The 24,528-nt window shown below is 41.8% G+C and overlaps 1 protein-coding gene across 4 annotated transcripts in view; it reads left to right on the plus strand.

Annotated features, from left to right (window-relative positions):
• LOC135216276 (intermembrane lipid transfer protein VPS13D-like) overlaps positions 1–24,528 on the plus strand; it is a 999,641-nt gene that overhangs the window by 352,961 nt on the left and 622,152 nt on the right. For all 4 annotated transcript variants that reach the window (XM_064251439.1, XM_064251442.1, XM_064251440.1 and 1 more), the window contains 5 exons: positions 3,775–4,093; positions 4,191–4,384; positions 5,505–5,670; positions 6,477–6,729; positions 10,255–10,435. In XM_064251439.1, coding sequence (XP_064107509.1) covers positions 3,775–4,093; positions 4,191–4,384; positions 5,505–5,670; positions 6,477–6,729; positions 10,255–10,435 — 1,113 coding nt within the window. The remainder of the gene's footprint in view (positions 1–3,774; positions 4,094–4,190; positions 4,385–5,504; positions 5,671–6,476; positions 6,730–10,254; positions 10,436–24,528) is intronic.

The following is a 24,528-nucleotide window of genomic DNA, read 5'->3' on the forward strand; positions in this document are numbered from 1 at the left end:
CGTCAATCCCCGAGACCATTGTTGCCAAAGCGTCTCTCCTCTCTCTTCTCCTTCTCTCTCTCTCTCTCTCTCTCTCTCTCGTCTCTCTCTCTCCTCTCTCTCTCCTCTCTCTCTCTCTCTCTCTCTCTCTGATCAAATTACATTGGAAACTTGACATACGATTGCCCTAATATACGAATGTTTTGAGATATAACAGAAAATTTGCGAAAATACAAGCTTTGATATACAACGAAATATTTGAGATACGATTTTGCGATGAGTGTTAGTTGTATAGGCGACCGATAAATGGCGTTCAGTCTGTTTGTTTGTTGGTGCTGCATGTTAACACGTCGTTGTTTAGTTCGTTGTATTTGCGCCTATTTTTCGTGTTATTTTGTCTATTTTATTATTAACCATGGGTCTCAAAGCTAAAGACAAAGCAGGTGATAAGAAAAAACCCAAGAAAATGATTTCGATGGAAGCAAAACATGAAATTATAGCAAAGCATGAACGTGGCGTTCGTATCGTCGATTTGGCAAACGAGTATGGTCGAAATCCTTCTACAATATCCACGATCATCAAGCAGAAGGAAGCTATAAAAACCCCCGAGACCATTGTTGCCAAAGCGTCTCTCTCTCTCTCTCTCTCTCTCTCTCTGATCAAATTACGTACTGGATAATGTCTCTCTTTGGATACTTCGATTTTGCCAAATATTGAGGGCTACAAGAACAGTTGATTACTATTTACGTATCATATAGACTAATTAAAGTAAACGTATCTTTAAATAGGCTTATATTATTAGTATCAACAAAACATTTACTGGCATGAGTCAGAGGCCGTTTAACGAAACGAACACTTCTCTGTCCTTAACTCGGAGCGTCGGAAGACGCTCTCTCTCTCGTCTCTCTCTCTATCTCTCTCTCTCTCCTTCTCTCTCTCTCTCTTCTCTCTCTCTCTCTCTGATCAAATTACTGGATAATATCTCTCTTTGGATACTTGGAATTTGCGTTGTAATCTAACCAGAAACTTCTTTTTGTTATTATTACTGGAAACAAGCAATGATTTTTTCATTATTTGCGCTTTTGGACTGTTATATGTAAACTAGTATGTATTCATTCGCTCGGAAACTAGTTCCGCATATGAGGCGTCACTAAAAAACATAGAAAAATACAACATAAAAAGTGTTGAAAATCATCATAATCTCAAAATTTTTGTTGTAATCTAACCAGAAACTTATTTTTATTAATATACTGTGCTAAACTATAAAGGATTTTTATCATAGTATGCGTTTTTTAAAAGCGTCGTTAACTCGGAGCGTCGGAAGCGTCAGCGTCGTAACCTCGGAACAAGCGTCGTAACCCAGGACGGATTTTTCCATTGAATATTTAAGAAAAAGCGTCGTAACCTCAGAACGTCGTAAGCCGGAACCGTCGTAAGCCGGAACCGTCGTAACCCGGGGACCGCCTGTATATATATATATAATATATATATATATATAAATTATATATATATATATATATATATATATATATATATATAGATAGATATATATATATATATATGTATGTATGTATATATGTATATATGTATATATACAGTAGTACCTCGAGATAAGAAAGGCTCAACTTACGAAAAATCCAAGTTACGAAAGCAAAGACGAAAAATTTTACTGCTCTACATACGAAAAGTTTTCAAGATACGAAAGGTTTCTGAAAGTCCGAGATTCGCCCCATAACAATTTTGAAACTCGCGCCGCACGCCGCCATCTTAGTTATCGTAGACTCGCCACCATCCTCCTGCTCTCCCATTGGTTCCTGATGCCAGCCAAGCCATGAGATCCTTCTCTCTGATTGGACAGCATCCCTCCCATCATGCATCTTCTATACATACGTACTACGTGTTGGCGTGCTTTAGCTCGGCCACTTCGCACCCGAAACTTTACCGTACGCATTCGGCATTCGTTCGCTCCAACGATTTCATTTAGTAACGTAAATTCGTTAGTGATTTCGTTGCAGTACATATTATCGTGTTGTGCGAAGTTTCTGAATACTAAGATTTTCAATAAGTTTTTATGTGTGTGATTTTTTAGTACAGGTTTTATATATTTTTAAAAATAATTTTGTTCTGCTTTTTAGAATGGTTGGTCTTTTGCCTTGTAACTCAGCATCTAAGCTCTCAAACTGGGCCATGTTAATTGAAAATGTTTTGGAGGCAAAATTGCAAGCACTCATACATGAATGAGGTGTATCTGTCTTTGCTGAGGGTTAGTAACCCTTGGACCCTTTAAACAATGAAAAGTATTAGAAACTCAGTCACCCTATAGAGTCAACCCCCAGGATTTGCTGGGGATGCATACCACAACCTCCCCCCATGAATAGCTAAAATCCTTGAATAATTGATGCCCCTCTTAAACTTTTTTAACCACCTAGTATTTTGATAGTTCAAACACCAAAAAAAAAATCCTCTAAAATGCTTATACGTGACTATTTTAATAGTTTTATCATGAAAATGTAATCAAGTCTCAAAAATAATAAGAAAATACAGTAATTATTGAGTATTTCTCAATGCAAAATTCCTTTGATCTAAAGGTCAGAAGTTTTTTTTCTGAAAAATTCTCCAGCACACCTAACACTAGAATTCTAGTCTCATGTCATGAATGGTAAACTGGACTTTGCATTTTTCTATCCCACTTGAATATACTGAAGCCTCGAACCCACCAGCCAAGATCACAGGCTAATTCTTAAGCAGTGTTAGACTCCACATATTAGAACTAGAGTAAATTCGGTGGTGCATTACATTAGTATAGGTAGAAGGGATTGTACATAGGACAGGTATGGTAATAAGGAAAGCTACAATAATAGTTTAGACCAAAAATATTGTACAAGAAATAAATTACGTACTTTCAGTGGCTTGGTATGAAGAAACAAGTTACTATTGAGAAAAAAATGTTGGTAAAGGGAAAAAAGACAAGCAGTTAATATCTCTCCATTGGGCTTTGATATGAGTGATAATCTCCCTAAAGGAGTCACCCCCTAAAGAAATCTTACCTACTAAGTGGCTTCAGATTTAGCGAACAAAGAAGGGTTATTAGAATATGGTCCTATGCTGAACAATAAATTAAATAATCTATTTTTCATCAGAATGGAGGTTTACTGCAAGCTTTGACAGCACAAAGGGATGTTTTCAAATGCCTTTAAGTGAAGGAATGTTTCCAATGATATAGGCACTGTTTTATAATGAAGGAAGACCTAAGTGATCAGTGAAAGTTGAAACGCAATAGTGTATGTAATAAAGGTTTAATAGCTGAGTGGGAAGGGATCAAAGTGAAAAGATGACAGTGAAAGTAAAGCAGCTGGAGACCAAGTGATATTGCAAAGAAGTTTTAATGCTGTATACATGGTGCCATTCGGGTACTCGTGCATGATCCCCTCTTTTGTACTAAAAAATAGGAATTTATATTTGATGTACTGAGGATGATATTTTGATATGTAAGGACATTTTCTTTCCTATTATAAGGACAGTAAGGAAAATTTAACGAAATTCAGGAGTAAGTCAGGTTTTATGAAATAACCACAGTAGTTTGGAATTTATCTAGCCAGCTTTGGATTTACAGAAATTTCTGAAAGAGATACTTTTTAAATTACCAGTTCATGTTGTTATATTGTAATTGTAAATTTACTTTTGAATGATAATTTAAATTTTCTCAAATATATAGGATCATTAAAGTTAAATGCACTTGATTCATGAGAGAGGGTTAGTGTTTGGTAACATAATTTTCACTTTTTTATTTTAAAGGTAACACTTCGTTCTTTAATGATGGAAGACCTGCAAGTAGATGTTGACTCTCAGCACAGATTCCTCATGAGGTCTGACATAATTCCGCAAGCTGGTTCTTCAGATGCCCACTCTCATGGAAGAGGTCACCATCACTCCCATATTAGTTTTCTTCATGACCATCACATTCCAGAATTTATTTCCACATCTTGCCCAGAATTTATACCACATTTCCCACTCCAGTATTTGTCTTCTTCCCTTCCTGACAAGTTAAAAATGGAAAAACCATATTTTAAAGCTCTTCAGAAACCAATTATTCCTCCAAGGAAACATGCAAGAGGTATGTTAACTTTATACTTGGTGTTGGATACTATTCTATTTAAGACTTATTTCTACCATTAAAATGCATTTATCTTGTCCTCATGACATTGTTTCAGGTCTGTCAACTCAGAGCACGCTTACCACCAGTATCAGTGGAGGTCCTTGTAACAAGAGTCCAGCAACACCTCCTCCATCACCTACTCCTGGAGGAGAAGAACGCATTAGCCATAAAACAGACACCACTCTTGTAAACATAACCCTGACAACAATTGATAAAAAGTGCCCAGAGTTTCATTCAAAATATGATGGGGTAAGAACTGTTTTTAACAATTTTTGGGGGATAGTTATTATGATATACCATAACTATAGATTTAACTCTGTACTTGTGTAATTTATTAGTAGGGCCTCATCAGATGCTTTTGGTGTGTGATCTTTTGATAAATGGTGAAATCTGATGTGTAAGAAGGGCCTACATCATAGCCTTCACATAAACATTCAAGATAACTGACAGCCAATATGCATGGCCTTTATGGTAATTCTATATAATTTGCAACCTAACCTAATCTGCACCTTAAACTTATGATTCAGTTCAAGTAATTTATCCAAAGAATCCTGAAAGTTTGCCTAACAAAAAAATCATAATATATCAGAGGATTCTTTGTGGCTTAGGAATATACAGGCAGTGTTATAAGTTAAAAATACTACATAGAAATACCATTTAGGAATGTATAATACGTAGTTTGCTATTGTTACTTTGCTGTTTAGCATACGAAGTCCCATGTAGTTGTGATTGTAAATTTTAGTTTAAGTTGATATTTTGAAATTTTATGGGAAATAGAGAATCTGGTGACACATCAATAAGTCTCTTTAAAAGAAGTCAGTTCATGATAGTCTTTATATGCAGATTTGTTCAATATGTTCAGTATGCAAAAGTATGGCCAATTAGTTCAGGGTTTGATGCACCAATGCACCAGTCACCTTGGCAAGAATGGAAACCTGGCTTTGGGTTTAGATGGCTGTACATTGGTCCTGCTCATTTCAGCTTCTGTTACTCTCCCCTACCAGATTTTTCTGCTTATAGAATCTAATGTTATTTTGATTCCTTTGCCTTTGGAATACCTTAAGAGCAGTGGATTCCAGTAATCTAAAATGAGGTGCCACTGTATGTATACATATCAGCTGATTAAGAATGTAGGTGAAATATGTAGAAGAACAGTAAGGCAAGATTATTAATAATAATAATAATAATATTAAAATGATAATAATAGAACATCAAAGTAGAGTATGTAGTAGAGCAATGCAAAGGTCAAGTATTAATTAACATTTAACACTATAACCAAATACAATAGCTGTAGTAAATCAGCAAGATTGACAAAAATGTGATTAAACCTTGATGATGTAAAAACTACTTTTTTATATTTCATGGCCAGACCAATCGTTTCATTGATGTGGACTTCAACAGCCTCGTAACAGTTATTAATATTTCTTCGTGGGTTATGGTATTGGACTTCTTTAGCACTGAACAAGAAGACTCTTTATTAAACAGAGAATTTGGTGACATTACTCCTGGCACATCACAGATGTTCACTTCCAAAGGTAAGTTCATGTTTGCTATTTATTTTGATAACCCAGACACATCCAGTTCTTAGTTTTTTTATATAATTTTTCCAACAGGACAACATGTCTAGAAACATCCAATTCTTAGTTTTTAATATATTTTCCAACAAGACAACATGAAACATTTTTTTGTTATTTTCAAACAAATGATAAAGATAAATGCATTCATTAACATATGTGTATGTTCTTAATGGTCATGTCTTGCAAAATTTATTTAATTTCATACCAACATGAAATTGGGAACTGCTCCTACGTCAAAATCCCTTTTTTTTTGTATTGTTTGGAATGTATGGAAGCGGGTTGGTTGTGACAGCAAGATCTTTAAGGGATATGACATATTTTGAAATTTTCTTTTGATGTAAAATTTCAACAAAGAACACAAAAGAAAATGGTACTGTATTTTCTTACCCCCTGTTATTGTTACTTTTTTATACATTATATCATACACCTACACACATCTGGGAAGTGCTGAAGTTTGTGTATGACAGGTGAATGGCACAATATGTGTAAGGTATTAAGAGGCTAATGTTTTAGATATTGTTTAAACTGGGTTTATGGACAGTTAGTATTTAAAGTCTGCCAGGGGCAATGACCACTGTGTTGTTGAATCCTTGGAGTGCTCCTGTTTGAGGAATGGCATGATATTGAAAAGAAAAAAATATGTTTAGTATACATATATGTATGCATGTAATGTGTGAAATGTATTAAGCACTAATAAATGTTCTGATATCTTATAACTTAATTCTGTGAACATTTGGATTAAGATACAACTTTGCTTCTTTTAGGCACTGAAGAAATTAACACTATAATGGAGGTACAAGTGCGATCATTGACTCTCATTCTGAATAAGCCGGAAAGTGAACTAGCTCGAGCTAGCATATCACAGGTACTTGTACGTTCTGTAGGATCAGAAGGCAACTTAACCCTTTCTGGACGTCTAGGTTCGCTCTCCTTAATTGACTGCACAAGCCATGGTCATCTGTACCGTGAGAAATTTGTTACAGCTGGATCAGAAGCCATGACATTCCAAGTGTTCAGGTGAGAGAAATTTTTGCAAACTATTCTCTTTATAGATTATATTGTTTAACTCAATAATAGGACTAAGAGACATGTTAACTCAAAATTGGAACTTACAGACATGTAAGTCTTAGTGACTGATACGCGATGGTTGATACTGCAGTTGACAAGTGCTACTAGGCAGTATGTTAGATATTTGTAATGTGAGGGCAGATAGTGCACATAAATATTTGAGGTCTTTTAGATGTGCATGCATTTGATTACTTTTAAAAAATTACTGTATACTTTTCAAAATTACTATGAAAGATAGTTTGGTGGTCAACAACATCTGTTGTCACAACTGCTTGTGACAATGCCTGCTTTGATCGTGATCCATGATATTTGTCATAGGAAAAGAACAAAGTTTTTGTTTTTCTGTTAAAAACTGCTTGCATTTATTGTGCTCAAATTTTATGTTTGAGATTCGTTCCTATGGCAAGGACGTTACCTCATTTTGTCCGTAAGTCGGAATTTAAGCAGACGTAATATGTGAATCAGTAAAAATTAAAAATGAATAAACGAGAAAACAATTCCTGAGCACATGCATACAGTACAAGGGTAAGTATTGTCCTTATGTTTACTGTACAGTAAATAAACAGAAACAATTCCTTGCATTTACTCCTGTGGTTGGCTTGCATACTGGGTATTGCAAAGGGGGATGAGACAGGTTTTACTAGGTTACTGGGTGGAGGAAGGTGCTGGAGATATTGAGCCAGGTTTGTCTAGTTCTGGAGAACCTGGAGATAATAGGGCAGGTGAGCCCATTTCTGCAGAACCTGCATAAGGTGCTAGAGATACCAATAGGGCAGCTGAGTTTGGAGAGACATGTGGGGTAGAGGGTACTGGATCTCTTGCAGGCCTCTCTACTGTCTTAAAAAAGTGTTCCAGGCTAAGCTGGAAGGTTACCTTCCAAATCTTCATGCTACACCGCAGGGAATCCACGACTTTTAGCCTTCTCTTGAATCAACATTAGGCTAACTGGGATACATTGTTGATGCTGATCATCCAACCAAAGCACTAATAATTGTTCCATCTCAATACTGAGACCACTACGCTGCTTTTTAATCACAGTTGATTTCAGAGGAGCAGATCCTTTCACATGTTCAAGTATGCGCTTTCTATATGTGATGATCGTTGACACAGTTGTACAAATGAACCCCAGAGTGCAGCTGATGTTGGACAGTGTTTCGCCCTATTTGGGTCATTTTATTATGTCAACTCTCACTTCCATGGAGATGACTTTTCTTTTCTTCATAGCATTGCCACCAAAAGAGTCTGCCTTATGCTTGGGACCCATAATGTAGTAACACAAGTTCCCAAAAAATCAACTCAAATGAGAGAGCGAATGAGACACAATTAAGTGAGTTACCAACACAGTCTTCCCTGTATTCTGCCACAAGACGATGTTATTCTTCCGTTCCACAATCAAACTAGCTTGAATATATGTCTGAGTGACGGAATAAGAATTTTTTAATAAATTTACTGGAGATTGTGAGACGTAACCACGAAATGATGTAGGTCAAGTTCGGGTTTAAACCGAGACCCCACTGTATCTGGATTCATAGATCCAGTGCCTTGTCAGATAAGGGTAAAATCCAGATAAGGTAAAGTAAAAAACTCTACTAGTGTAAAATGGCAATTGTATCCTTATTCCTCCTTCATTGTCAATTCCACACAAGTGTAAACATTTGAAATGTATATAAACAACAACCATCACATTTTAAACTAAAGACCTTGTAAGAAATTAATTGAGCTGGTAAAGTTCCTTATATGGAACAAAATATACTTTAGAAATACAATTTGACACCAAAAGGAGCAGACATCTTTTTTCTATCTCATACGCAACATGCAATACGATCGGTTACACAACTGGATAAAAATAAGCGTCACTCTCTTTTTTCTGTTTTGTTTAAAGCGAAATACAGTAACAACAGACTTAAAAATTAAACAAATTTTTCCTTCACTTACCTGTGTTTGGTGCCAATACTGTATACGTTGCCAGACTTAAAAACTTGCAAGGAGGTTTACAAGTTTTCCTTCTCCTTCCCCCCTCCTCCAACGCTAATGTATTTGTACCTCCTTGATGTTGAGAGGGTCTTTATCATCAAGAGGCAGCAAATAGATATCAGTTCCCTCACTGGATGAACCTGGCACATCAACAAAGGGAATTTATGTCTTCTGGGATTCTTCTGTTTCCTCTTTGGAAGCATGCAAAGCTTTGCCGGGAGGCTTGTAGTTAGAAACCCTTCAGATGCTTTAAAGTTCAAAACCCCATGCAGGCCTCCAAACTTCATAGCTGCAGCTTTCAAGTCAGCACCACCAGTGCGCTAGCTAGCCACCATTTGCAGACAAAACCAGGTCAAAGTCTGATGTGTACTGCTTTAGCTTGTCCTGGAAAGTCTTGATACCTTGCATAGTTGACTATACAATACTGTATCCATTCATAATATGTGCCATAAACCAATTTGCCTCAATTCTCTCAATGATTTCTAGTTTCTGTTGAAGGATCATCATCTTCATCTTCCTAGGACATGGTGGAGCCATACAGATAATATATAGGATTGCACACACCACTTGCAAACACCTGCAAACTATTCAAACAAGTGACTGATCATTCAGGATTGTATAAGATAGAAAATGCCTTTTTTTACCAATTTATTAATACTTTCCAGATCTAGCCAGTTAGAGAAAGATATGTTTATGATGCTTTATGCCCTGCAGCCATTAAAAAGCCAAAAATCACATTAACTTATGATGACGTTCATTTCTGTCAGTAGTGGGAGTGCTTTCAAAGACCATGAGTGTTTGTCCACCAACACTTCTTCCACCATATACTATTCAATTGATGACATATCTGTATCAGCCACTGAAAAACTATATACAAAGTGACAATTCATGTTTTGTTAATTGACATCAGACTTTTAAGCCAATAGCAAATGCAAAAGCTTGCCCTGTCTCTGCCTCTTCCTCATTTACTTTTTAATTTTTATTGGTTTTTCATCTCTTTAATCCTTCTGGCTATCCTTTATTTTATGCAGTGGAAATTTCTATATGAAAAAACTCCAAGAAATAAAAAATAAAACATGGTAGGGGAGAAAGGGAAGACAGATGTGTACTGGACTGGATCGGTGAATGGTGTAGTTGGTGAGATTCTTCCTTTAAACTTACTTATGCTCCTTCCCCACATTGGAAACTTTTCATGGCTTCCCATACCCCCTGAACCCCTTTCTTAGTCTGTTTATAAGTGTAAGCAATGTTACCAATGTTTTCTTATACTGCTCAGCCTTGCCAATCATTGGAGAGCAGTTTTTTAAAGTCTTTTGAAATCTTTGGTCCCTGAGGGCCAGTTGTGTTCGGATAATGCCGATATTCAGATAATGTATGTCCAAGTAATTGAGAGATTACTGAGTATATTTTGTTTACCCATTAGATATTACTTAATTTTTTTAACTACATACAAGAGCCTTAATTGCTATACTATATTTAGTGGGGGTTTACATTTTACAGGTATGGCCATGACGATCCAGAAATGCAGCGAGAATGTGATATTAGAGTGAAATTAAAGATGTCGTCAGTGATGTATGTACATACCCAACGTTTTGCTATGGAGCTGACTCAGTTTATTCAGCAGTTCAACCAGCTAAGAGATATAGTTTCCCGCTGGAGAGAGACAAGTGCAGGTCGTAAGGTAGGAAAAGTTTTAGTCATTTTGTATATGTAAGTGAATTATATTCATGGGTCTATGTTCTTCCCCCTTGAGTGTTGTAGCTGACATTTAAAAGGATTTACTTCTCAGTTTGTTTTACTACAACCTTAGTAATTTACAGCCTAGTCCTGGAGTCAGCACTGTATAGACACATTCTAGAAGCCCATCATATAGCTGACAATACACTGGGGACACACATTCTGTAGTTGTCATTCCTTGTGTGTCTATAGCAGGCAACACCTGCTGTTTTAGCTCTCTAAGTACTTTATTTTGAGGGATTTGTTTCCTAAGTACTGTATTCTCATTTCTCAATTTGCTTTCTTTTTTCATGTTGTGATGATGGTTTGTGCATGCTCGCTCTATTGTTATTATAAAGGGATAGTTGTCTATACGCGAAGAAACCTTCGTTCTTAACAACAGGAAAATTTCTAGTCCCTAGCTGGGTCCGGTTAAATCTCAGATGAAAGCAAGGAATCTTGTGAGATCTGGCAACACGTGTGTATATCAAGTGAAGAGTGGTCAAGGACCACGCACCCACGCCACAGCTTCAGTCTTTCTTAAAACCGCCTGGCTGAGAGTTGTGATTGACCTCTCTCGGCCTTTACTCGGTTCATTGCCTGTTTTCGCTTGTGTTTGAGTGTGTGTGTGCTGTTATTATGGCTTCTTCTGCTCCTTCTCGGCCTCGTGAGTGTGTGTGCCCCAGAACTCCAGGTTTTCTGTATTCTCGCTTTTTGACTTCGTCTGCGACGGACCCACATGTCACTTGTAGTAGATGCCATTCTAACGTTTATACTTTAACGAATCCCTGCATGGAATGCCATATGTGACCTAGAGAACAGTGGAAGTTATTTTATAGTATGAGGGAGCATCGTAGAGTTTCCACTCTTCCTTTGGGAGGGTGTTTCTTCTCTTCCCAATGCTAAGTATCCTGCTGCTGTCACACCCCATGCTAGTGTTGTGCCTTTTTCCCCTTCCTTTTCTTGCATCGATTCATCGTTGGAAGTATCAGGAGGCCCTCAGGCTGATTTATTTAATGCCACCCCCTCTTTCTTGGGAGTTCATTTACTTCCCGAGAGGGAGGAGGCCTTTTCATTAGTGTCTTTTTCAGATTCGGAGGCGTCCAAAAAAGGAGCGCTTTGGGGATGTTTGGGCTGTGGTCCACTCTCTTTGGAGGGTTTGCTGACACCACTTCTTGGATGCTTGCTGCTACTGCTGCTGCTGCTGCTGCTGCTGCTGCTGCTGCTGCTCTCTCTCCCCCCCCCCCCCCCCCCCTCTTATGACATCACTTCCATCGATGACATCACTCCCAGTTGTCTCCGCTGCGCTACCTCGCTCGTCTGTGTCGTCATCGTTTGCTGCCATGACGTTATCTCTACCATCCATTTCGCTGCATCTCCCTTCCATGTTGTCAGCCCCTCCTCTTGCTGATCTATCTGAGGCTTTATGCCAGGCAGTTCTTAAGAGATTGGACTCAGTTTTAGAAGATAGGTTTGCTGCCATGTCAGCTGAGAGTACTGGAAGCAAGCATGTTGCGTCGCCCCCTGCCTCCTGCGAAGAGATTGTGTAAGGAGCCAGTCCTGTCTTCCTCTCCTTCTCCCCCATCTCCGCCGCATTGGCGTATCATGCATTGGAAGGCTAAGGACTTTGCCCTTTCTTTGTCTGCGAGTGAGGAGCAGCACGCCAGTGTTCCTGCAAGTGTTGGTGTTACTGAGAACATTAGTGTTTCTTTCCCTGTGCGATCTGCAGTGGTTGCTTCATCCTCTGCATCGAATTGCAAGCATGTTGCAACCTCCCACGTTTGTGCACATGTTGCAGGTGCTTCCGCTTCTCCTTTACCAGGGTCTATTCGTTGCCGTAAGGATCTCAAGGCACCAGTCAAGAGGTTGAAGGTTGTTAGCATGGAGTTGGTGTAGCAGGAGTGTTTGCCTGCCCCTCTCCCTGGTACTTCTGGCCTTGGCATCTTCTAAGAGAGTAGAGGAGCTGCACAGTCTGAGCTATGATGTGAAGCACACAAGGGGTTGGGGGTCAGTGTCTTTCGAAATTTGTCGCGGAATTCATGGCCAAGACCCAGAATCCTTCTGTGCACGATGATAGGTTCACCTCCTTTTCCATTCCATCACTGAATGACTTTGTGGGCGGTGATGCTCAAGAGCTTTTTGTTGTGTCCGGTCAGAGCTCTGCAGGCTAGAGCACATGACGTTGGGGGTATTGGTCCCTCTCTGGCTTTTAAAAAGAACTTGGCTGTACATAGAGTTCTGAGTGCTGGTACTTGGTTACGCCAGTCCACGTTCACCTCTTTATATCTTAAGGATGTTGCCCATAGATCTATGGACACATTTTCCCTGGATCCTGTGGTGGCTGCCCAACAGATTGTGTAACTCATCATTGCCCTTAACAGGGCACATTTGTATCTTACCTAAGGTGATTGTGTGGATGAAAGAATGACAGAGTTGGTTGGTCTCTTTCTTTCTCCTGTAACTTTGATTCTTCCTTCTGGCAAGTTGAGGAATAGACACGTCATTCAGTGGACTGGTCTGATACAGGTGAGTAAGGTAGTCATACTGATAGTTTGGTCGCTTGGTATGCAAGTAACCATCCCTCTATTTGGTAGCATATGCTCCGCTCCTTGGCAAGGGGGAGTAGGGAGTGGTAACAAACCCTGGTGTGTTGGTTTGTTGTTGGACAGTCAGAGTTTCTCTTTAGTTCTCTATGCAATGTTTCTCCCATATATCATTGTATGTCGCTCAGTGTCTGGGTGGTTAGATATCAATGTATCTAGCTTCTCATGGGCATCAGTCCCTCTCCGGAAGTTATTTCTTCTTGAGCTGGACTGGTGGGTAGGCCCCCAGCTGGTTTAGGATGTCTGGACCTCCCTCCAAGTATAAGTCTATCCTATTGTTAAGATCAAAGGTTTATTCGCGTATGAACAAATGACAAATTTTCCAAGACAATTTGTATTTTTCATAGCTACAAACCTGAAACATTGTACTGCCCACCTCTAGCTGCCCCTCTGTCTTGCTAAGACATCCTGAGTTGGGAAAGACTGACGCTGCGGCGTGGGTGTGTGGTCCTTGACCACTCTTTACCCGATCTACGCACGCATTGCCATATGTCACAAGATTCCTTGCTTTCATCTGCAATTTAACCTGATCCAGCTAGGCGCTAGAAATTATATTATTTTTAAAACCGAAGGTTTGTAGCTGTTAAAAATACAAATTGTCTTGGAAAATTTGTCATTTTAACCAGGCTATTTAGAGAATATAATTAGCTCTCATCAGCTGATCTGAGGAGTTTGTTCTTAATGATCCTATTAGTTTGTATTCAGCATATTTTGCAACTTCCTAAAAATTAAACTATTGAATTAAGTAAGAATTAGGATTCTGTTTTTTTTCACTTTGTGATGCTTGATATATATTATAGGTTGAAAACTGTACAGTCATTGCAGATAGTTTGAATGTAAGTGCTATAGCATTTCCTTCAATAAGAGATTTCATTTCATGGTGTATTCATCAAATACCAGGCTCTCCAAAACTGTGGATCATGTTGACTATCCCTGTGGTAGGGTGCCTTCAGGATGAAGGGAGATTCTGATGCAGACGGGATTGAAGCGTGCTGACTCCTAGGCTTGCCCTAGGGTGCCAGTTTAGTAGCTGATTCCTTCAATTAAGGGGACCGTCCGCTATGATGTCTATTTTTTTTATTTGTTATGCAAAATACATAATTTTCATATATGTTTTAGATATATATAATACCTTCATCATATAAAAATTTCAAGTCATTTTATCAAAAACTTTTTGTTGTATTAGCAAAAATCATGATTTAAAAAAAAAATTGGTTGAGTTTTCTCCGCTAATATGACATCAGTTGTATTGAAAATCATACCATAAAAACTTCTTTATATACCGAACAATTCTGTGTGACAGAATTTAGATTTTTTAATTTTTTTATTTTTTATTAATTTTTTTTCTTTTTTTTTTTAGTCTAGACACTCAAAAAATTCTAAAAAAAAAAGAAAAAAAAGATATCAAAATTCTGTCACACAGAATTATGGGATTTTTATTCCTCTTTCCAATGATATCTTTCTCTCTAAAATTGGATAATAAATAACCGAGTAATGGTTACCGACATGCGCATAAGTATGTTTTTGAGTTATGAGCTCCCAAAGAATTGCTATGTAAATTTTCGCTTTTTTCTTATAAAAGTCAAAATGACATTATTATAATTACTTTATTTGTACTTTTATTGTTGATTTCTACATCAAGGATCGTGGTCCTACCCCTAAAAGTGGTGTTAATACCCTCAGCGTGACACCAGATAATGATGTTGACGGCGAGACATGAGACAATGAGGGCAGCTGAAAACAATTAATTGTTGTGTTTTTCTTTCAGCACACTCCTGGCCTTCGCTAATTTTGCTAGCCATAGTTGCTGAGTAGCCTTCTTGATCTTAGGTAACTTCAGCATTGCTATAAGTTCACTAAGAAGTTATAAAAACAACGGAAATAGCTAGTAACCAAACGCAAGTGCCTACGTGCGTGTAACTGCTTTGACGTCTGTGGCGTAACTGAGTCATTCTCCGAGTCTCGCCTATAAATAACTGCTCTGAGCAGCTCGCCTCTCACCCAGTGTCACAGTACCTTTCATTGCTACCAGATGTATGAGAATTTCGAAAAAAATCTTAAAAAATCGCTGTATATATGCAAAAATAAACACGCAAAAACGATTCTGTCAAACTCAAGTCATACAGACGACGCAGTTACGATGACGTCATCATTTAAAAACCGCTATATCTTCATTATTTGTGAAAATAATTGGCTGAAACTTCTGGAAAGCATGCACGGCATGTTTCTGCATAGATACAAGTAATAACTCGATTTTTTATTTTTTCAAGTTGACATGTCATCCGCCATAGCGGACGGTCCCCTTAAACATCCAAACCTCCCCGTAAAAGTGAGTATTTTCCCCTGGCAGGAGTAGGCGCCAGCATCCAAGCGAGAAAGGGGTCAGGTCTTCTGGAACCTGGATGTATGTCCATGTTCCTTGCTTGATCCCCTGTTTTTCTCTTCTCGATCCCCTTACTCGGAAGACATCCTTATCGGTATCTTCTGGGTTAGGCTAGGATGTACTTGTAACCTCTAGCCTCCTTAGCTTTCAGGCACAATATGTCCCTTACTTCCATTCTGCATCATCCTACTGGAAGTATATGTAATCGCCCTCTGCGTTTCACTTTCCTTAGCAATGAAACCAGAACTCTTAAGTCCCCTGACATCCAACTCACATAGAGCCAGCTAAAAATCTGGCTACCGGAGTTAGGGCTTTTCAGCATCTAGAACTTCTAGCTTGTCTGACGCCCAGTTTGCCGGGTGACAGCTACAATCTGGTGTATTCTACTGTTTGACACCAGCTGTAGAGCCACGATCCTTGAGCTCATTTGGCGTTTAGTTCCCCTAGCGGCCATTCATTTGGCTCCAGTTACAGCCTGGCGCCATGTCTTGCGCTGGGCTCCTGCAAGCTCCCACGAGTGCCCACCAGTCCCGAGGTCATAGCTCAACTGGTGTACAGCACTTCTGGCTCTATCTACAGATACCAGATCATTCTCTGAAAGTCCAAATACTCTACAACTTTGTGGGAGAATGGGAGGTCTCTGTATATTTGGAGTTTTCAGAGGACTATCCTTTGCATATAACGATATGGAAAGGTCCCTTTTCATCCACTGACAAGAACTTATTACACTTATGGACTTTTATCTTGAGGCACACTCAGAATTAAGAGAGCAGTTTGCCGTCCTACAAGTAAAGCTAAGGAAGTCATAGTAACCTCCTCTCCTTTAGCTTACATATCTCATGCCCTCGTACATCCATTCTGCCTTCGAACTACTGGGAATGTAATCATTCTTCGTTTCTCATTAATTTCATAGAAGTTAAAAGTATGTTCAGACCTTATTTAGTGACTTACGGTGTAGAGGAAGAAAGCATCAGATTTTTTTCCTATTTTCTCTTGTAGTTAGGTGTCGAGTCTTGCAGAGCCAGCGGGTGCAATGCACCTGAAGCAACCACCACTCTCAGTGGATGGGTTGTGGATTTATCTCAGGGTAGGTAACGTTTTTATATGGTTGTTTTATTTTGGAGCTGCGCCCTGGGCAAGGGCAGGCACCCATCATGCTTTGCTAGCCATCGGAGTAGTACTTCCTTCGCTGCAAAGTTCCCACTAAGTAGGTGGCAACCCTTGGTTATACTGCCACGCCACTACAGGTTAAGATGAGCACCAACCAGAGGTATTTTGCCAGTAGCTCTCTTAACTGATAAGGAAATGACAAACATTGTATTCAACGCAAGCTGCATTTGTATTCCAATTTATTGCATATTTTGAAGTAGTATATATCCATGTCTCCCACCTGTTTCAATGTGGGAATCAGCTGTGTAAGTACTGGGTAAATTACATAAGTAAAAATGATATTTTTATAATAAAACAAAATTTTAACTATACTTACCCAGTAATTGCATGATCAGAGCCCTCCCTCCTCCACTCTGATGGGCATATCTGAGTTTGCTGCTCTTAGTCGTTCCTATTCTCCCACCGGTGGGCAGAACTGGTCGCCTACACAATAGTGTGAAGTGTTAGCCACAAAATTTTTAATTCAAGCTGCCATATAATATGGAACTTGTAGCTGTGTATTTACTGGGTAAGTATAATTAAAACTTTGTTTTATTATAAAAATATAATTTGTTCATGAAACTTACTTGGCAGATATATATATAGCTGTATTCTCTGAAGTCCGACAGAATTTCAAAACTCGCGGCACACGCAGTGGGCGGCCAGGTGGTAGTACCCATTCCCGCCGCTGGGAGGCGGATATCAGGAACCATTCCCATTTTCTATTCATATTTTTTTCTGTCGCCGGTCGGTAAACACCTGTTTACAGACCTCCGCCCAGGATTTTTGGATTTTGACTCGTTATAAGTATCTGGATTGACTTTTGGTTTTGACTCTGGATTGTTGGATTGGCATACGCGATAGTGGACTGTGTTTGGATTTTGGATTGGCTTTTCTATGAACGTGATGTCGGGATCAAGTTCAGTGAGCTTCAGAGTGTGTGTGAGAAGTGATTGCAAGGTGAGGCTACCGAAATCATCGGTAGACCCCCACACAGTATGTATGGGGTGTAGGGGGCATGTTTGTTTGCTGGTTGATCGTTGCATTGAATGCAAAAGTTTGACTGAGGATGAATGGAAGGTGTATGAATCCTATCGCCGTAAGTTGGAGCGCGATAGGATCAGGAGGGCTTCCTCCAAGAGCGGTTCTACGAAAGGTAAGGGAAGTAACATTTCTCCTATTCTAACACCAGTAGAATTTGCTTCACCTAATCCTGTGTTGTTGCCTGAGGGCCCTAGTTCTGTGTCTGGAGAAGGTAATGCCCTTTCTCTGATTCTAGAGTCATTACGCACTCTAGAGTCCAAAGTGTTGGCCCTTGAAAACGGCTCGAGTAAAGTGTGTGATTCGTGCCCCTAGTGTTGTGGAGGGGGCGTCAGATCGGCCCCATAATGCCTCTAGGTCTAGACCTCTGTCGGACTCCCAGAACTCAGGGAGTGGGCATGTCGAAAGACCGCAAGAGGGTTACGGGGGGAGGGCCTCCCCACCGATCTGGCGTCCCTTCGGCAGGACCTGTTGCTACTTCCCAGGCTGCCAAGGAGCGTGCTCAGGCTCGCATCCTTATACCAAATGCTGTTTTTCGTCCTCCGAGGCGCCCTCCCCGCGCAAGGGGTGGAGCGCTCGGAGTGACTCGCGTCCGTTGAAAAGGACTTTTCCTAGGGAGGACGCTTTACGTCCCCTCTCTCCGCTCTCGTTGCGGTCTTCGCCTGCGTCGTATGACGCGTTTCCTCCTCAGAAGAGAGGTAGGACGTCGTCCGAGGACGACGCTGAGAAGCGCTTCTCTCGCGCCTCGGAGAGGCAGGTTGCTGTACCTTTGAGAAGGAAGGAGGCGTCCCCCCGCCCCTCGTCTTCTCGCAGGCGCAGCCCTTCACCTCCTCTCGGTTCTTCACCTACGAAGAGTATTCTTGCGTCGCTTCAAGACCAATTGTCGGCCTTAATGGCTCGGAAGACTCGCCCAGCAGCAGTTGAGCCTAAACGTAGGAAGGACGCTAGACTGCCTGTCAAGAGGACGAGGCAGTCTCCTTCTCCGTCTCCTCGTTCGTCTCTGTCTCCGCCCGCACGTCAGGACGCCTTTGAGGACGCTCGACAGGACGCCTTGGAGGACGCTTTGGAAGACGCTCGGCAGGACGCTTTGGAAGACTATCGTCGGGATGTTTTGCTTGACGCTTTGCCTGTGGAGAAGGCTTTCGAGAGCGCTCAGAAGGACGCTTTGAAAGCGAAAGCTGGACGCTTGAGCATGAAACGAAAGGACGCTCCTCGAGAGAGACTAAGAGTAACCTCTCTTGACGCGCAGCGCGGTCAGGACGCTCTTCGTGGTTCGAGCTCTAAAGATCGACAGAAGGTCGGTTGCTTTGAAGAGGCTGATTTTAGTCTTCCTCGAAAGCCTTTGTTGAAGGCTAGACCCGTTGGGCGCACGCCCTCTCCAGAGGTTCAATCTCCTTTGCCTCTTCGGGAGGAAGGAGAGCTTAGTAGTCCGGCGGACTCAGTGGAGGAAGAACAGCCGTCAGTTTCGTCGGTTTCCGACTACAAGGTGCTGGTTCGTCTTTTACGTTCTTTGTTTGGTGAGAAGTTCCAGCCTGCAGCTCCTAAGTCTCCTCCCTCTCAGTTTTCGTCTTCGAAGTCGGGCAAGGTTTCGGAAGTGGTGGAGATGAAGACTTCCTTGTCCACTAAGAGAGCATTCAAGAAATTGCAGGATTGGATGGAACGTCGGAAGGATCAGGGCAAGTCGACTTTCGCCCTTCCTCCTTCAAGACTCAGTGGGAAAGGCAGCATTTGGTATGAGACCAAAGCTGAAGTAGGAGTTAAGATCCCGTCTTCTTCCCAAGGGGACTTTGCTAGTCTGGTAGACGCCCAGAAGAGATCCCTTTTATCGTCCGCTAAGATTTCATGGACACCAACGGAGATCGACCATCACATGAAAGGTCTGTTAAAGACTCTGGAAGTCTTTAACTTCCTAGACTGGTGCCTAGGAGTCCTGGATCTTCAATCTAGGAGTCCTGATTCTTTGAGTCTGGGGGAGCTGTCCAATGTGTTGTCATGCATGGACAAGGCCGTCAGGGATGGTTCGGAAGAGTTAGTGTCTCATTTCGGCACTGCTTTCCTCAAGAAGAGAGCGCTTTTCTGCAATTTTACAGCGAGGTCTGTTTCTGCATCGCGGAAAGCAGAGCTTCTCTTTGCACCTCTTTCGAGCCATCTCTTCCCCCAGGCTATGGTAAGGGACCTGGCAGTGAGCCTACAAGAGAAGGCTACCCAGGATCTCTTGGCCCAGTCTTCAAGACGTCCCGCAGTCCCTACCACGTCGTCGTCTGGACGACCTCCTAGGAAGGTTAAACCCTTTCTTAGCGCGCCTCCCTCGAGGAGCTGCACCTCGAGGGAGAGACTTGAACAAGGAAGAGGTTTCCTTCAAACTAAATCCTCTAAGTGAGAAGAAAGTCCTTCAGATGCCTGTCGGAGCCAGGCTAAAGTTCTTTGCGGGTGCGTGGAGAGAGAGAGATACAGATGCGTGGTCCCTCAAGATAGTGGAACAGGGTACAAGATCCCTTTGTGGACCCTCCTCCTCTTTCTACGACTCCCAGAGATCTTTCCCCGTCGTATCAAGGGGAGAAACATCAGGTTCTTTTAGATCTTTTAGATCAAATGATCATGAAAGAGCGGTGGAGCAGGTCTTAGACCTGGGGTCACCAGGATACTACAACAGACTTTTCCTGGTACCAAAGCAGTTGTCGGGGTGGCGTCCAGTCTTGGATGTAAGCAGCCTGAATCTTTTCGTAGAAAAGAAAAAATTCAAGATGGAAACACCTCAGTCGGTTCTAGGAGCCTTAAGACCGGGCGACTGGATGGTGTCCTTGGACCTACAGGACGCATACTTTCACGTGCCTATCCACCCTCTTTCAAGAAAGTTTCTGAGGTTTATGCTAAGGGACAAAGTTTGGCAATTCCGAGCCCTTTGTTTCGGTTTAAAAGCACGGCTCCGATGGTATTTACCATGCTCATGAAAAACGTAGCGAGATGGTTACATCTGCAGGAATAAGAGTGTCCCTGTATCTCGACGATTGGCTGATCAGAGCATCGTCAGAAGAAAGGTGTCTGAAGGGCCTTCACTTCACTTTGGCCTTGGCGAAGTCCCTGGGACTTCTGGTCAACCTCGAAAAGTCGCATCTGACCCAACACAGTCCATGTGTATCTGGGGATTCAGATGGATTCAGTGGCTTTTCGAGTGTTTCCGTCCCAGGAACGACAGCTGCAAGGCTTAGAGAGAGTTTCGGCCTTCCTGGGGAAGGAAGCTTGCTCGGCGAGGGAATGGATGAGTCTGCTGGGAACCATTTCCTCGCTGGAAAAGTTTGTTTCCCTGGGAAGACTACACCTCAGACCTCTCCAGTTTTTCTTAGCAGACGAATGGAGAGTCAGAGAGGATCTGAATGCGACCCTTTTCATCACCAAATCGGTGAAGAACCATCTAAGATGGTGGCTAGATCCTCGGAAGTTTTGAGAGGGGTTGTCCCTAAAGCTTCTGAGCCAGACCTAGTGTTGTTTTCCGACGCCTCGGTGTCGGGATGGGGAGCAACACTGGGAGGGGAGGAAGTGTCAGGCACCTGGAGGGGGGAACAGGTGTCCTGGCACATCAATGTAAAGGAACTAGCGGCGGTTTTTCTGGCGCTACAGTTCTTCCAACAAAAGGTTGCAGAGAAAGTAGTCCAAGTCAACTCGGACAACACCACAGCCCTTGCGTACCTAAAGAAGCAGGGAGGTACACACTCCCGTCCTCTTTTTTATTTAGCGAGGGAAATTCTGCTGTGGGCAGATGCGAGTCGGATAAGGATCCTGACAAGATTTATCGCAGGAGTCCAGAACGTCAGAGCAGACCTTCTCAGCCGACAAGATCAGATCCTGCCGACGGAATGGACGTTGCACCAGGACGTCTGTCGAGAGCTCTGGAGACTGTGGGGGTGTCCGTTAGTCGACCTATTTGCGACGTCGAGAACAAAGAGGTTGCCTCTTTATTGCTCCCCTGTGCTGGATCCGGGAGCAGTCGCGATAGACGCTCTGCTCTGGGACTGGACGAACCTGGACTTGTATGCCTTCCCGCCATTCAAGATCATGGGGGAAGTAGTAAGGAAGTTCGCGGCATCGGAGGGGACGAGGTTGACCCTGATCGCCCCGATGTGGCCCGCGAAGGAATGGTTCACAGAGGTAATGTCATTCATCATAGACTTTCCGAGGACGTTGCCCTGGAGGAAAGATCTACTCAGACAGCCCCACTTCGCAAGATATCACCGAAACCTCTCCGCTCTGGGTCTGACTGCGTTCAGACTATCGAAAAGCTGGCCAGAGCGAGAGGTTTTTCTAAAGCAGCTGCAAAGGCGATCGCCAATGCTAGGAGAACGTCCTCGAGAGCTGTTTACCAGTCGAAGTGGGCTTCCTTCAGGGCATGGTGTAGAAAGGAGGGAATTTCCTCTTCCACTACCTCTGTGAGCCAGATAGCTGATTTCCTGCTATTTTTAAGGAATGTACAGAAGCTGGCTGTCCCGACCATCAAGGGATATAAGAGTATGCTGTCGGCAGTCTTCCGTCACAAAGGACTAGACCTGTCTGATAACAGGGATCTTCACGATCTCCTGAGATCATTTGAGACATCCAAGATACCTCAGGCGAGGCCTCCTTCTTGGAACTTGGATTTAGTCCTTAGACTGTTAATGTCGAGTCCTTTCGAACCTCTACATGAAGCGTCTCTTAGGAACTTGACGAAGAAGGCTCTTTTCCTAACTGCTCTGGCGACGGCGAAGAGAGTTAGCGAAATTCAGGCCATTTGTAAGAGAGTGGGCTTCAAAGGGGACAATGCTGTCTGCTCTTTGAGTCCCACTTTCTTAGCAAAGAATGAAAACCCGTCGAACCTTGGCCAAGGAGCTTTGAAATCAAGGGTATGACAAGCCTTGTGGGCCAAGAACCTGAGAGAGTCCTGTGCCCTGTCAGGGCTCTAAAGTTTTATGTCCACAAGACTAAAGAAGTACGAGGTCCCTCAGATAATCTCTGGTGTTCGGTTAAACGACCCGATATACCATTATCCAAGAACGCATTGGCGTTCTTTCTGAGGGACGTGATTAAAGAGGCTCATTCGTCTTCCACACAGATCGATTTGAGCCTCTTGCGAGTGAAAGCTCACGAGGTCAGAGCTGTCGCAACCTCGCTTGCCTTCCAAAGGAACATGTCGATCAAGGACATCCTTGACGCCACCTTTTGGAGGAGCAATTCAGTATTCGCCTCACACTACTTGAGAGATGTGAGAACGATATACGAGGACTGTTGTTCTCTTGGGCCATACGTTTCTGCAGACACAGTCTTGGGGGCTGAAGGTAGCTCTCTCCCCATCCCTTAGTTAGGTTTAGGTTAGTTTTTAGTTGTTGTGTTTTTTGGTTGTGGTGAGGCTTTGGTGAAGACCTCCCATCTCTTAGCTTAGTGTTCAGGGGGTCTTGGATAGTTGGTCAGGTGGTGGTCAGTTGCTTCGTTGCCCTCATTTGTATGGCTCTATGCTCTTGTCACATTGAGGTCACGTCCCCGTTGACAGAGCATCCAGAGCGCACCAGCACTACAGGTCTCCACCTGGCTGGCAACTCTGATTAAGCACAAGCAGGCTGAAGTGACAGTAATCACAGAGTCTACTTTGCTAACAGGTGAGGAACCAAGGTGTATATCATCTACTTAATTTAAGTTTCCTACAAATCCTATTCTGTCTCTTCCCACCATCCGAAGGTGGGATTCAGCTATATATATATCTGCCAAGTAAGTTTCATGAACAAAATGTTATTGTTATAATACAATTAAGTTTGTTCATACTTACCTGGCAGATATATATAATTAAGTGCCCACCCACCTCCCCTCAGGAGACAGTGGCACTGAGGGGTAAAAATATTGATAGAAAATGGGAATGGTTCCTGATATCCGCCTCCAGCGGCGGGAATGGGTACTACCACCTGGCCGCCCACTGCGGTGCCGCGGAGTTTTGAAATTCTGTCGGACTTCAGAGAATACAGCTATATATATATCTGCCAGGTAAGTATGAACAAACTTAATTGTATTATAACAATAACATTTTTTTGAATACAGTGGGCCCCCCGTATTTGCGTTCTCCGGATTCGCAGATTTTTCTTTGGAACCTATCTAGAAATTATTCGCGGAAGGACTCGCCCATTTGCGGGGTTCTCTGTGGAACATATACATAATTATTCGCGGTCACCCCCGGCTATTCGCGGATGCAAATTTTTGTGTGTTTACTATTCATAAATGGACATTTCATAATGATATGGTTATTCTGTTTATTAGACATTCCTTATAAATCTTAATGTAATGAATTGAATAAAAATATTGTAGGTATAAATTGTGTGCAAGATAATATGAAATAAAGCATAACAGAGTGAGTTTGGCAACTGAGAAAATAAACAATCGTATACGTACAGCCATCTCTCTCTCTCTCTCTCTCTCTCTCTCTCTCTCTCTCTCTCTCTCTCTCTCTCTCTCTCAAAATGAGAGATAGGAAACAATAACGGAATATTGCTTGAATACGATATGGCAACAAAGTTTTGGTCTGACTGAAGTGTAGAGTTACTTTGACACTGACTTACATGTCATTCCTGGTCATCTCACAGCCACGGATAGACATCAACTTCACAGCCGAGAAAAGGCAATTGTATACAAAATAAATATTTTCCAGATGAAAAGGCAATTGGAGGGCCTATATTATCCCATAAAAAAAACTCTCGCTTGGATAATTGTAAGATGTAGAAGAGAGAGAGAGAGATCAAGGGCAGGGCGGATGTAAGAAGGAGATTTAAGCAGTACCTGGAAATGAAAAACAACCCCAATAATCTTATAATTATAGCCTCAGGGTTTGTCTCAAAGACATTCAAAGGTGTGTCACACACGTGACAGTTG

This window comes from Macrobrachium nipponense, chromosome 6 (genome assembly GCF_015104395.2).
Source record: "Macrobrachium nipponense isolate FS-2020 chromosome 6, ASM1510439v2, whole genome shotgun sequence".
Taxonomy (NCBI): domain Eukaryota; kingdom Metazoa; phylum Arthropoda; class Malacostraca; order Decapoda; family Palaemonidae; genus Macrobrachium; species Macrobrachium nipponense.